General features: G+C 42.5%; 1 protein-coding gene across 1 annotated transcript in view; it reads right to left on the minus strand.

Moving 5' to 3' along the window:
• LOC116974472 (tyrosine-protein kinase TXK-like) overlaps positions 1-13,176 on the minus strand; it is a 50,731-nt gene extending 37,555 nt beyond the window's left edge. Inside the window, exon 1 of the mRNA XM_033022967.1 lies at positions 13,053-13,176. Within this exon, the coding sequence (XP_032878858.1) occupies positions 13,053-13,068 (16 nt within the window). The 5' untranslated portion in view covers positions 13,069-13,176. The remainder of the gene's footprint in view (positions 1-13,052) is intronic.
• Positions 13,177-14,103: the final 927 nt, after the last annotated feature.

Consider the following 14,103-nt stretch of genomic DNA (forward strand, 5'->3'; position numbering starts at 1 on the left):
CATGAATTGACAGAGCAGATTCAAAGGACCGAATGGCCTAATTCTTCTAGGAGAATTAAGGCAATTAATCTCCAGGACATGATGACTTACATCCAGATTGTAATTACACCAGTTGTGAGTGTAGTCAAGAGAGAGTTAGATAGTTAGATTTAGTTCTTAGGGTCAAAGGAATCAAGGGATGTGGGGGAAAAGCAGGAACGGGGTACTGATTTTAGATGATCAGCCATAATCACATTGAATGATGGTGCTGGCACGAAGGGCCGAATGGCCTACTCATGCACCTAATTTTCTATGTTTCTAAAATTCTATCGATTCTAGAACTTCCCCATTAGATTAGAGGGACCAAATGTAACCCCATTATTTCAGAAAAGAGAGGGAAGAGAATAAATTGAACTATACTGACATTATTAGTATGGAAAATGCTAGAATATATTATTAAGGAAGTCATAAAGAGGAATGAAATTAATAGTAATGTTGGACAGTATTAACATGCATTTATCATCAGAGAGTCATGGACAGCATGGCAACAGGTCCTTTGGTGCAACTTGCCGATGCTGACCAAGATGCAATATCTACACTCATCCCACCTGAGAGATCCCACTCTCTCTCTACTTACTCTTGAGTCACCCTCTCTCTAGAATGGACAATAGAGTACGGTCAGGGCCAATTGCGAGCGGTGCGAGGGGGGAAGTGAATACGGAGGTCAAAGTGTTGTATATGAATGCACGAAGTATAAGGACTAAAGTGGACGAGCTTGAGGCTCAGTTAGAAACTGGCAAGTATGATGTTGTGGGAATTACTGAGACATGGCTGCAAGAGGGCCAGGGCTGGGAACTGAATATTCAAGGGTATATCTCCTATCGAAAAGACAGACAGGTGGGCAGAGGGGGTGGGGTTGCCCTGTTGGTGAGGAATGAAATTCAGTCCCTTGCAAGGGGTGACACTGAAACAGGAGATGTGGAGTCAGTATGGATAGAACTAAGGAATTGTAAGAGTAAAACGACCCTAATGGGACTAACCTACAGGCCCCCAAACAGTAGCCTGGACATAGGGCGCAAGTTGAATCAGGAGTTAAAATTGGCATGTAGTAAAAGTAATGCTGTGGTTGTTATGGGAGATTTCAACATGCAGGTAGACTGGGGAAATCAGGTTGGTACTGGACCCCAAGAAAGGGACTTTGTAGAGTGCCTTCATGATGGATTCTTAGAACAGCTTGTATTGGAGCCTACCAGGGAGAAGGCAATTCTGGATTTAGTGTTATGTAATGAACCAGATTTGATAAAGGACCTCGAGGTTAATGAGCCATTAGGAGGCAATGACCATAACATGGTCCGGTTTAATCTACAATTGGAGAGGGAGAAGAGTAGATCGGAGTGTTACAGTTGAATAAAGGGGACTATGGAGCCATGAGGCAGGAGCTGGCCAAAGTTGACTGGAAAGATACAGTAGCAGGGATGACAGTGGAACAAAAATGTTTCTAGGAATAATACAGAAGGTGCAGGATCAGTTCATTCCTAGGAGGAAGAAAGATTCCAAGAGGAGAAAGGGACGACCATGGCTGACAAGGGACGTCAGGGGCAGTATAAAAATTAAAGCGAAGAAGTACAACGTAGCAAAGATGAGCGGGAAACAAGAGGATTGGGTAATGTTTAAAGAACAACAGAAGATAACCAAAAACACAATACAGGGAGAAAAGATGAGGTACGAAGGTAAGCTAGCCAAGAATATAAAGCAGGATAGTAAAAGCTTCTTTAGGTATGTGAAGTGGAAAAAAATTAGTTAAGACCAAAGTTGGACCCTTGAAGACCAAAAAAGGTGAATTTATTATGCGGAACAAGGAAATAGCAGATGAGTTGAACAGGTACTTTGGATCTGTCTTCACTAAGGAGGACACAAACAATCTTCCTGATATAGTAGTGGCCAGAGGATCTGGGGTTACAGAGGAGCTGAAGGAAATCCACATTAGGCAGGAAATGGTGTTGGATAGGCTGATGGGGCTGAAGGCTGATAAATCCCCAGGGCCTGATGGTCTGCATTCCAGGGTACTTAAGGAAGTGGCTCTAGAAATCGTGGATGCATTGGTGATCATGTTCCAATGTTCTATAGACTCATGGATCAGTTCCTGTGGATTGGAGGAAAGCTAATGTTATCCCACTTTTTAAGAAAGGTGGGAGAGAGAAAACAGGGAATTATAGACCAGTTAGTCTGATATCGGTGATGGGGAAGATACTGGAGTCAATTATAAAATATGAGATAGCCATACATTTGGATAGCAGTAACAGGATCAGTCCAAGTCAGCATGGATTTACGAAGGGGAAATCATGCTTGGCTAATCTTCTGGAATTCTTTGAGGATGTGACAAGTAAAATGGATGAAGGGGTGCCAGTGGATGTAGTGTATCTAGACTTTCAGAAAGCATTTGATAAGGTCCCGCACACACTTCATTAACTTGCCCTTCCCAATTTCACAATACTAGATCCAGCGATGCCCTGTCACATGTAGGGGCCTCCATATACTGCTTAAGAAAACGTTCCTGAACACTTTCGAGGAATTGCACCCCATCTAAACCATTCATGCTGTGAAGTTCCCAGTCTATATTGGGAAAGTTAAAATCTCCTGCTACAAAAACATTATTTGACCTGCAGCTGTCTGCAATCTCCTGACACATTTGTTCTTCTAATTCCCGTTGACTATTCGGGGGTCTGTAGTACACCCCCAACAAGGTGATCATCTCTTTCTTGTTCCTCAGCTCCACCCATATAGCCTCACTAGACGAACTGTCCATAATGTCACCTCTGAACACAGCCATGACATCCTCCTTAACCAACATGCACCCCACCCCCCCTCCTCTTTTTCCCTCACCCCTGAAGCTCCTGTACCCTGGAACATTGAGCTGCCAGTCTTGCTCCTCCCTTAACCAGGTTTCAGTCATGGCTACAACGTCCCAGTCGCTCGTTTAGGGCATGGACCGATCCATGCCCTAAACTCATCTGCCTTACCCGTCAGGCCCCTTGCATTAAAATACGTGCAGTTTAAACCAACCCTCCTTCCTCACTCGCTGCCTTCCACCTGCCCATTAAGTCCACTAACCTTTCCCACACCACCATCCATACCAACTTCTAGCCTCTCATGTGCCTTTGTCCTGCACGAGATCCCACCCCCCTGCCAATCTAGTTTAAACCCTCCCGTGTAGCATTAGCAAACCTTCCCACAAGGATGTTGGTCCCCCTCCAGTTTAGGTGCAACCCACCCCTTTGATACAGGTCACCCCTGCCCTGGAAGAGATCCCAATGATCCTGAAATCTGAATCCCTGCTCCCTGCACCAACTCAACCACTCCTCGGACATATATGATTGCAATCAAGCCGCCACAATGTATAAATAGACCACAAATTGAACTTTGTTTGCTCATTGTGCTTGTAAATGTTGCCTAGATTAACTTCCCCATTTAATGTTATGAATCCAACAGAAGTCTGAAGAAGTGTCTCGACCCGAAACATCACTCATTCGTTCTCTCCAGAGATGTGGCCTGTCCCGTTGAATTACTCCAGCATTTTGTGTCTATCCTAGAAGTATTTTGTTATACTTCACTCCTGTTTGAAATATTTTGATTGTAATAGTCTCATAAAGTCATTATACAGCTGTTTAGGGGTTCTCAATTATAACGCAGGTCTGTATTTCTATGATGTAAATACCTTGGGTGTGAGGCTCCAGTCTGTCACCGTTTGATTTTCGGGGCTACTGGTGTCAGAAACATTCAGATGCTGATTTTCCGTGGCTAATCTTGAGAAACAGAGGCCAATGCTGGTGTCATTCTACAGTGGTGCCAAGAAGTTCAAATCAAGCCAGGAATGAAGTCTGGATCCTTTGGACTCACTATCATGTTGTCATTATAAGCAGAATCATGAAGCAATAGCAGCAGTTATTGGGAATTCTATTATGTTATTAAAATGTTGGCGATCAGTTTGAAGATGGCTTCCGACCCGATACGTCACCTGTCCTTTTTCTCCAGACATGCTGCCTGACCCGTTGAGATACTCCAGCACTTTGTGTCTATCTTCAGTATAAACCAGCACCTGCAGTTCCATCCCTACACCTTAGTAGATTATTATCTTTAACAATTCTTCACCTTTTTAAATAGGATTTTCATTGCTTTAATAAATAAACCTTAACCCTTTTCAAATATTCTATACTCCTTATATGGAGGCATTTACTTCCTGCCCTCAACCCCAATAAACTTGACGAATTTAATGTTACTAATGCGCAATCAGTAGTTGAAGTTGTTAGGAATGCATTCAAAAAGAAAGAGCTCAATGTGTTGAGGGTCCTGAGATCGCAAGCACAGAGAGCTGACAGATCTTTGCATTGGTCCTCCAAAGAGGGTGGGTATCAACCAGGTGCAGGGCAAAGAGGACTGAGGCTTCTATCTCTCCCAGCCTCCCACAACCAAACTAAAAGCGTTTTATTTTTCTGCGAGCAGCAGGTGCACGCAGCAGTTCATCTTATCACATCATCTGATTTTTTTTCTGTGGAAGTGGTTTATCTTCATTTGAAACCTCCTCCCATCAACCAGCTTAGAGATTCAAAACACACAGCTTGCTTATATGTATAACTCAAAGCCTTAACCTCAAATTTACCAGGGCACTGTACACATGTATGCTTCTCACTGTATTCCTTTAATGGTTTTTCCATGGTTATTCCATCTAGGGATTAATAGTTTTCACTTTAAGACAACTATCCAAACAATTATCCAACTATTCTTCATCTGTAGACATCTATCTTCTATCTATCTATCTTATGTAAAACAAAAACTCTGATCTTGTTATCTTCCAGTTAGCATGGTTTTTCTATTTGTGCAAAAACGATATATGATAGCACTACAATTTTTCACCACCTTACTCACCATTCTCCTGTGCTGCAAATGCAACAAGTTTTGTTCCAATCGATGGTATATTTAAAAGTTATTAAGGTTTAAAAATCTTAAAAACCGCGCATGCGCAGATTTGTCTCCTCTCCTATCAGTCACCGTCACGCAGATTGGTCTCCTCTCCTGTCAGTCACTGCCACAGCCGGGACAGCGATGCCCCTTCCTGCACCATCGCCACGCTGATTGGCCGCGTCCACTGTCACTCACTGGTGGTGCTCGCCTAGCCCAGCGAGGAGAATAAAGCTGAAGGAGCGGAGTGAGCAGAGTGTGCATGATCAATGTTCTGCCGGGTGGAGAGTGGCTAGGGCTGCGTCTGCGGGCACCGACGATCCGGGGCCTGGGCTCCGACGATGCGGGGCCTGGGTGCTGAGGATGGCTCTCAGGCCGACGGCTGCAACCTTGAGATCCTGGGGAGGTGAGGAAGGAGAGGGGAGGATTGTGGGAGATGAGGTGGTAGGGAGGGAGAGGGGCGAAAGTGGGGGAGGTCAAGTGGGGAGAGTGGGGGAGGAGGGGGAATAGAGGGAGAGGAGGGGGGATTGGGGGCGGTAGGGAGTGGGGAATAGAGGGAGAGGAGGGCAGTGGGGGAGGTGAGGAGGGATAGTGGGGGAGATGGGGGGAGGTGAGGTGGGGGATAGAGGGATAGGAGGGGGGTAGGGAGGGGAGAGAAGCTATGGAAGGAGGGAGGAAGGGAGTGACTGAGGGTAGGGGAAAGGAGAGGGAGAGTTGAGGGCGGGATTGGGCAGGGGAGGAGGAGAGGAGAAATCCTGGGTAGGTGAGGAGGGAGAGTGGGGGTACTGAGGGAAAGGAGGGGGTAGGGAGGGAGAGGGGGGAAAGTGGTGGAGGTGAGGAGGGACAGTGAGGGAGGAGGGGGAATAGAGGGAGAGGAGAGGGAGAGGAGAGGGGTAGGGAGGGGAGCAGAGCTATGAAGGGAGGGAGTGACAGTGTAGGGGAAAGGAAAGGGAGGGATAGGTGAGGGAGGGATTGGGGAGGAGAGGGGAAAGATCCTGGGGAGGTGAGGAGGGAGAGTGGGGGCGATTAGGGAGAGGAGGGTGTAGGGAGGAAGAGGGAGCAATGTGGGGGTGATGAGGAGGGATAGTGGGGGGGATAGAAGGAGGTGAGGAGTCGGTCAGGTGGGGGATAGAGGGATAGGAGGGGGGTAGGGAGAGGATAGGAGTTATTTAGGGTGGTAGGGGGTGACTGAGGGTAGGGGAAAGGAGAGGGAGGGAGACGTGAGGGAGGAATTGAGGAAGGGAGGAGGAGAGGGGAAAGAAAAGGGAGGGTGAAGAGGAAGGGGAGGGAGAGCTGGGGGATGAGGGGAAATGAGCAGCACCTGCGCAGTTGGGGGCTATGGGTATGTGGTGGAATATTGCATTGGGGAATGGGTTGCGTTGGGGGAACGGGTTGCGTTGGGGGAATGGGTGAGTGGTTGAATATTGCATTTGGGGAGCACTTAGTCTAATAGACTTTAAAAATAATTCTCCATTTGGTTCCCTGCTTGATCATTCTAGAATAATATTAATGCCTGCTGGATCTCCCAGTTCCGATCCACTTCCCCTTCCCATACCAACCTTTCTGTCTTGGCCTCCTCCGCTGTCAGGGTGAGGCCACACGCAAACTGGAGGAACAGCACCTTGTGTCCATTTGGGTAGCTTACAACCCAATGGTATGAACATTGAATTCTCCAATTTTAGGTAATTAACCACAGCCCTTTCCTCTTCCCCCATCACCTTCCACCTGCATCTCTACATCTGACCTCCTTACCTCACCACCTTCTGTGTTCCTCCCATATCTGGCCTTTGACCACCCATCTGCCAATCAAATTCCCCCTCACCTGTATCCACCTATCACTTGCCAGGCTTTATCCCGCCTCAATCTCTCTTCCAGCTTTCTCCCCCCTACTACAATCAATGTGAAGAAGGGTCCCGACCGGAAGCGTCGCCTATTCCTTCGCTCCATAGATGCTGCCTCACCCGCTGAGCTTCTCCAGCATTTTTGTCTACCTTCGATTTTTCCAGCATCTGCAGTTCCTTCTTAAAAATAACTCAGCAGGTCAGGCAGCATCTCTGGAGAAAAAGGATGGGTGATGTTTCGGGTCTGAAGAAACGTTACCCATCATTTTTCTCCAGAAATGTTGTCACACCCACTGAGTTACTCCAGCATTTTGTGTCAATCTTTAATGCAATAATAACATACATTCCTTGAAATATCAGGAGGTCTCTCTCTGAGTCGACCAATTGAGTACTGGCCCCTCACACCCTAATCCCTCCACAAAAATTCTGTGCTTAGTCAATTCCTTGGTCAGAATGAGTCTTGTAAATTGCACAATAGTTTAACACCAACTGATTCCTTTGCCATTTAATTGTTAAAATAGTTAGAAAAGTGGCTGCCAAATGAACATTGGACTTTCATATAGGTATGTGTAACATCAGTCTTAGTATCCGTGTGAGATAGCACCTTGCAACTTTGCAGCTGCATGGATTTTTTTGCCACTGATCTCACTTGCTTTCTTTATGGATTTAACCTTTGCCCAAATGCAAACTCCATTTTATCCCAATTGTGACAATAATGCAATCAAGTTCAAATTTTGAAATCCAGTCAGACTTTGGAATTGGTTTTCAGCAGACCACAGAACACATGGGAACAGCGTGAATAATGGCTTAAAATTCCCTGTTGGCGATTAATTAAACATTTCTCCCCAGAATTGTTTGTTTTACTAAAAATTGTCATATGAATAAAACTAACACCTCTTACACTACCAAGAACTTCTTTTCTAATTGTGTGTTTTTGTACTAATTTCAGTTTTATTTTTGGACAATCTTTTTCTTTTCAGTGACTTGCAGAATTTGTGTGTTATTAAGGTATAATTGAGGTATAATTTATGTTTTTGCGTGTTGTCTGAGTGTATCTGTGATTTACTGCAAGCAAGATTTTCATTGTACGTGTAACTCACTGTGTTTGTGATTTGAACTTGAACTTTGACTTGAGCTAATGGTTGTTTAGGCAAAACAGTCGTGACATTTGCTGCTTCGGTCTATCTTTCCTGCTATTGTATCTCAGTCTATTTTTAATCTCTTTCACCTCTTCAATTCCAAAGATAGAAGCTGAAGAGAAGCACTCAAACACTCTACATGAATGACCACTGCTCATGTCTGAGTCTTGTCAATCTTGATATTGAAGGAGCAGCATCTCATATTTTGCTTGGGTGGTTTACAACTCAGCAGTATGAATATTGATTTCTACAACTTCAAATAACCCTTGCTTTCCTTTTCTCTCTGTCCCTCCCCCACCTTAATTCTCTGACTAGTTTCACTGTCCTGATTAATTTTACTGATTGTGCACCTCCTTGTCCCCTCAGCTAACAATGAACCATTCTACATTTCCTTATCATCGTCTGCTTTGATCTGTCATTTTCAAACCTTACCCTTCCATATCTCAAGACCCTCTCCCGACTCTCAGTCTGAAGAATCTCGACCCTAAACATCACCCATTCCTTCTCTCCAGATTGTGGCCTGTTCCATTGAATCATGCACAGTCTGGGTGGGAGATTGCAACCTTCACGTGGTCCGCCCTGTTTCGACGAATGCAATCAACCTGGTGTGCACAATCAAATAAGATCAAATAGAACAAGTTGCCTACAACTTTAGGCTGTGCACGCCATACGCAAGAAGAAGAGGATGTACAGTCTGGGAGTTTTTAGCTGGTGAATGTTTCGCTGTGTTACACTCAGGATGTGACACAGAGATCCGATTGAACAGTTTACAGTTATGTTCATTGTGATTCATCTCACAGGAAACATAAGTTCTAGAAAATTAAATTCCAGGCTAAGGTACAACTAAATGAACTTTAAGCACACATTTGAATGACTTTAATTGAAGAGGAAACAATTTTCAATGTTGTGAAAACTCTGTTTTACCTTTAATACCCTATTTTGGAAAAACTGCCAAACCCTTAACCTCAACCACCTAAAAGACCAAGAACAGGAAGCGCTTGGGAACACCACCACCTGCAGGTTCACCACCAGGTCATGCACCATTCTAATTTGGAAATGTATCACCATTTCTTCATTTATAGGAAAGAACTGCTGATGCTGGTTTAAATCGAAGGTAGACACAAAATGCTGGGGTAACTGCGGGACAGGCAGCATCTCTGGAGTGAAGCAATAGGTGACGTTTCAGACTAAAGAAGGGTCTCGACCCAAAACGTCACCCATTCCTTTACTCCAGCATTTTATGCCTATCTTTGATAATGTAAGCTTCGATTCAGTAGAGATATAGTATTGTCTAGTCCTGTCCATACCTGATGCTCACACCAGCAATCAACAGTGTTTATTGAACAGAATTCGGGAGCAAGAAGTACACCTGACCTTCAATATTTCATGCTAATCTACAGCTTTTAGCATAACAGAGCATCCCAAGCCAATGCCTATAAGCATTTGGAAACAAAAGTTGATGCAGAGCAACTAAATGTCGCCAAAGAGATAGTCTTTAGAGAAATAGAGAAGAGAAAGGCAGAAAAATGCAAAGGGTCATTTTCAATGGTGGAATTTCAGCATGGAATGTCTGATTGGCAGCAGAATTTTGGATGCACTGATGTTTCTGGAGGGTTTTGCACAAAAAGCTGGTGGAGGAAGTATTGGAATTGTGGCGGAAGCCACATGAGAAGAACTCTGCAGCATGTGTGCTGACTGGAGCAGAGATGGGTGAAGTTGTGCAGATGCCTTGTGCACCACATTAACCCGCACAAGAGTCACGTAATTATGATGGGGCAAGAAACATAGTGGGATCTAAGCCAATGAGGCAATTTTCTTTCCAATCCCATCAGGCTTTCAAAATTAATTCAATTTCAAATTGTTTTGATATTGTTGAAAAATTCAAAAGCTTGAAGTAAAATTGCACAGCAACAAGAGAAAATAAGCAATGTAATAATAGGGTAAATGCAGAATCTTTGGCCCAGAGTAGGGTAATCAAGAACCAGAGGACATAGACTTAAGGTGAGCGGGCGGGGGGTGTAGGCACGTTGGGCCAAAGGGCCTGTTTGCATGATGTATAACTATGACTCTAATAATACAAGAACATACATCACACAAGAGAGCAATGCTAGGTAGACTGAGATAAAGATCACCTCTGCACCATGTCTTAAAGGCAGACGACAAGTTGCAGTTGCAGCGAAACACTGCAGTGACTGTGATCAATAGACAATAAAAATATCTGATTCACAGAAGGATTGGATGGATGCAATATTGCTGGCTACAATGTCTTCTGGAAATATAACTTAGGAAAAAAAGGTTAAAGAGGGGCAGTAATTGATCAAGGATATTCCAGCACTGGAAAAGAATGATAACTGATATTAATTTGAATTTGCACATGCTTTCAGAAAGTACAAAAGCAAGGAACTTACATTGTCTTTATATGTATTATATCGTAGTACCACAGGCATTATATCATTTCCATTTACATGGGTTTTAAAGATTTTTGACGGGTTTAAATCTTATTATATTCCATAATGGATTTGGACTTTGCTGATAATAAATGTTTATTGCCCCTAATCCTCTGGAAGTGATAATAAGTTAGCTTCTTTAACCACTGCAATCAACATGGTAAAGAAATCTTACAATAATGTTAAAGAAGGAACTGCAGATGCTGATAAATCGAAGGCAGACAAAAATGCTGCAGAAACTCAGCGGGTGAGGCAGCATCTATGGAGCGATGGAAATAGGCGACGTTTCGGGTCAAGACCCTTCTTCAGACCTTAAGGTTGTTCTTAACATTACAATAATGTTAAGTAGGAAGCACCAGGATTTTGCCTCAATGATAATAAAGGAATGTGTAAGATTGTGATTTGGAATGGAATTCAGAGAAAATATTGACCAGAGTGGAAATACTTCACCTGCATGGTAAGAATTATCAATTTGGAGATGGGGGCTTACAAAGGAGTAACTCGAGAGAAACTGTAATGGAAATGATTTGTTCGCTCGTGTGTCAGACGACGTTCTGCCATTGCTTGATGGTCAATGAAGCAAATTGGCAAAAGACCCAAAGAAGATATTAAGACAAAAGAACTAAATGGAGAAATTTGTCATCTGGAATGCATTGCCTGAAAGGTGGCAAAAAAAGTTCAATGGGAACTTATCAAGGGAATCGGGTGATTATTTGATCGAGGAATGTTTGCAGGAACTCATCGAATAACTCTTCCACAGAGCTGATGCAGGCACAACACAATTATGCCTATTTCTATACACTTTGTACTAATCAGGGATTGTGCTTAGGTATGGCGATACTTTACTGAACTGTATGCAAAAAAAGAAGTTAACAATCCATCTGTACATATGATAATCAAGTACCATTGAACAATCTGAACAGTCACCTATGGATCTGCATTACCACATGATTCTATAATACAGCAGTACAGATATCACAACACTCATGTGTGAAGTAACAGACCCTGCATATTAAACTCTTCATCATGGCATCTAAAATTCAATCATCATCCACAGACACACTAAACTGTTCAGGATAATATGGTTTGAATATTCAGGTGGAATCATAGAAAATTCACAATGTAGTCAGAGGCCATTTGACCAATTGCATCAGCAGCAAAAGAATTACCCAATCTAACTTCATCTTGCGATGCTTGCTCCATGGCCCTGCAGGTCATAGCTCTTTGGATGCACATATAAGCATCTTTCTAATTTGGTGAGGACTTCAGCAAAGAGATCCAGCCACAGATCACCCACCAGTGCAAACATATCTCTTCAGCTTCCCTCCACTAATTACTTTATGCCCATTGGTTTTCAACTTCCTTTCTAATGAAAACAGTGCATTCAAGATGCAGCGTTATGGGGCTTTGGTTAGTCCAAATTTAGAGTATTATGTGCAGTTCTGGTCTCCCCATTTACAGGTGGGATGTGGAGGCTTTAAAAGAATGCAGAGGTGGTTTACCAGGATGGTGCTTGGATTAGGGGATATTAGCTACAGGGAGAGTTTGGGCAGACAGATTGCTTTCTCTGGAATGCCACAGATTGCAGGGAAACCTAATAGAAGTCTACAAAATTATGTGCGACATAGATAGGATAGAAAGTCAGAAGCTTTTTTTGAGGATGGAAAAAATCAAACACTAGAGGCCTGAGGTTTAAGGTGTGAAATGTAAAGTTTAAAGGAGATATAATTGGCAGGTTTCCATATTTCTATCAGTATCATTGTTGTCAAGATAGAAAACAGCACTAATACAAGAAACACAATTAGATGAAACTCCAGAGTTTTGTGAAATATACCTGTTAAATTGCCAATGACACAAGATGGTGACTGTATTTAAATAAATGTCCATACAGGGAAGAAAACTGAACGGTTAGCATTATGCAGCCTAACTACTTGTCTGACTGCAAAAACTACTCCTATTACACCAACAGCATCATTTGCCATTCTTTATTTAGTATAGTCTGACTGTAAATTTGATATTCAAATTCTATATTCACATAAACAAATGACATTCGATATTCACATAAACATGACAACATAAGCAAAAAACGTTTCTCCATTCATGTTTAAAAAGTCTAATGTAAATTCGAAGCATTAGGAATGAATTATAAAGACTATTCATTGACGCATTCTAACTTGTGTATCTGAAAATCATTTATCCACTCGTTAAAAAAAGGCCAAACCATTTTCTCTTTACAAAAGTCTTTAAAAATGTCATTTCTTTTTTCCCCTCAGAGGCCAAATGGCCTCCTCCTGCACCGATTTTCTATGTTTTCTATGCAATGGAGGTGAAAATTAAGCAATGAAACCGACCAATCTTTCATACACTCAACTGCTCCAATATAAATTATTTTTGGTAATAATGCATGTATTTAAATTTTTGTTTTCATAAGTGACACATATAACTTTGAATTATGCAGTCGGAGAATAAGCATTTTAACATGCGGTCGGAGAATAAGCATTATTCAAAGAAGAAAATACAGCCTAAGTTATACCTATTTTGAAAGCATTTTGCACCATACAACCTATCGCTCATAGAAATATTCATTTCCACAGGTTGACTAACTTAAAATTGGCTATTTACTCCCATTCCAAATATTTCCTCTTTATTCTGTGCATACGGTAAACGCATGTAATAGGATGGTTACTTACAAGTAGAAAGAATCATTTTTTTCTTTTACTGCAATTAAAACATCCTTTTGAACGGCGACTGCTTAAGCTTTTCAATGCTTTTCATCCTCAATGTATTGCTTGAAGCATGCACAGTCTGATAATTTTTAGCTGGTGAACGTTTCGCTGTGTTACATTCAGGATGTGACATAGAGATCCGATTGAACAGTTTTCAGTTATGTTCATTGTGATTCATCTCACAAGTTCTAGAAAATTAAACTCCAGGCTATGGTACAACTAAATGAACTTTAAGCACACATATGAAATACTTTAATTGAAAAGGAAACAATTATCAATGCTGTGAAAACTCTGTTTTACCATTAATACCCTATTTTGGAAACACCTGCCAAACCCTTAACCTCAACCACCTAAAAGACCAAGAGCAGAAAATACTTGGGAACAACACCACCTGCAGGTTTACCACCAGGTCGTGCACCATTTCCATTTGGAAATGTATCACCACTTCTTCATTGGTAGGAAAGAACTGCTGATGCTGGTTTAAATCGAAGGTAGACACAAAATACTGGAGTAACTCAGCGGGACAGGCAGCATCTCCGGAGAGAAGGAATGGGTGACGTTTCGGGTCGAAACCACTTCTTCATTGTTATTGATCAGAATACTGGAACTCTGAACCCAGAAGCATTAGGAGAGCACCTTCACCACAAGGGATACTGCAGTTCAAGCAGGTGGAGATAAATGTTGGCTTCACAAACAACATCTGTATTGTGTGAATAAATATAAATATTTTTAAGGTTTATGAATTGGGTCTTTAGTTCTAAAAATGCATCCTCTTAAGGATGGGGGAGTGGCAGGTAGTTAATGATGATGCAAGATGAAAGATGGAATTGAGACAGATTGTCAGCATGGCTATGGTAGGGCAATGGGCCTGTTTCCATGATGTATGACTCCATGCTTTCTTAAAAGCCTACATCAAGCAAAGACAATTTAAAAAAGGGATGAATCCAATGAGATTATAGGATTTTCAGCTCTGGAAGTATTATAGTGCCCTCCATAATGTTTGGGACCCAGACCC

This window comes from Amblyraja radiata, chromosome 1 (genome assembly GCF_010909765.2).
Source record: "Amblyraja radiata isolate CabotCenter1 chromosome 1, sAmbRad1.1.pri, whole genome shotgun sequence".
Lineage (NCBI taxonomy): Eukaryota > Metazoa > Chordata > Chondrichthyes > Rajiformes > Rajidae > Amblyraja > Amblyraja radiata.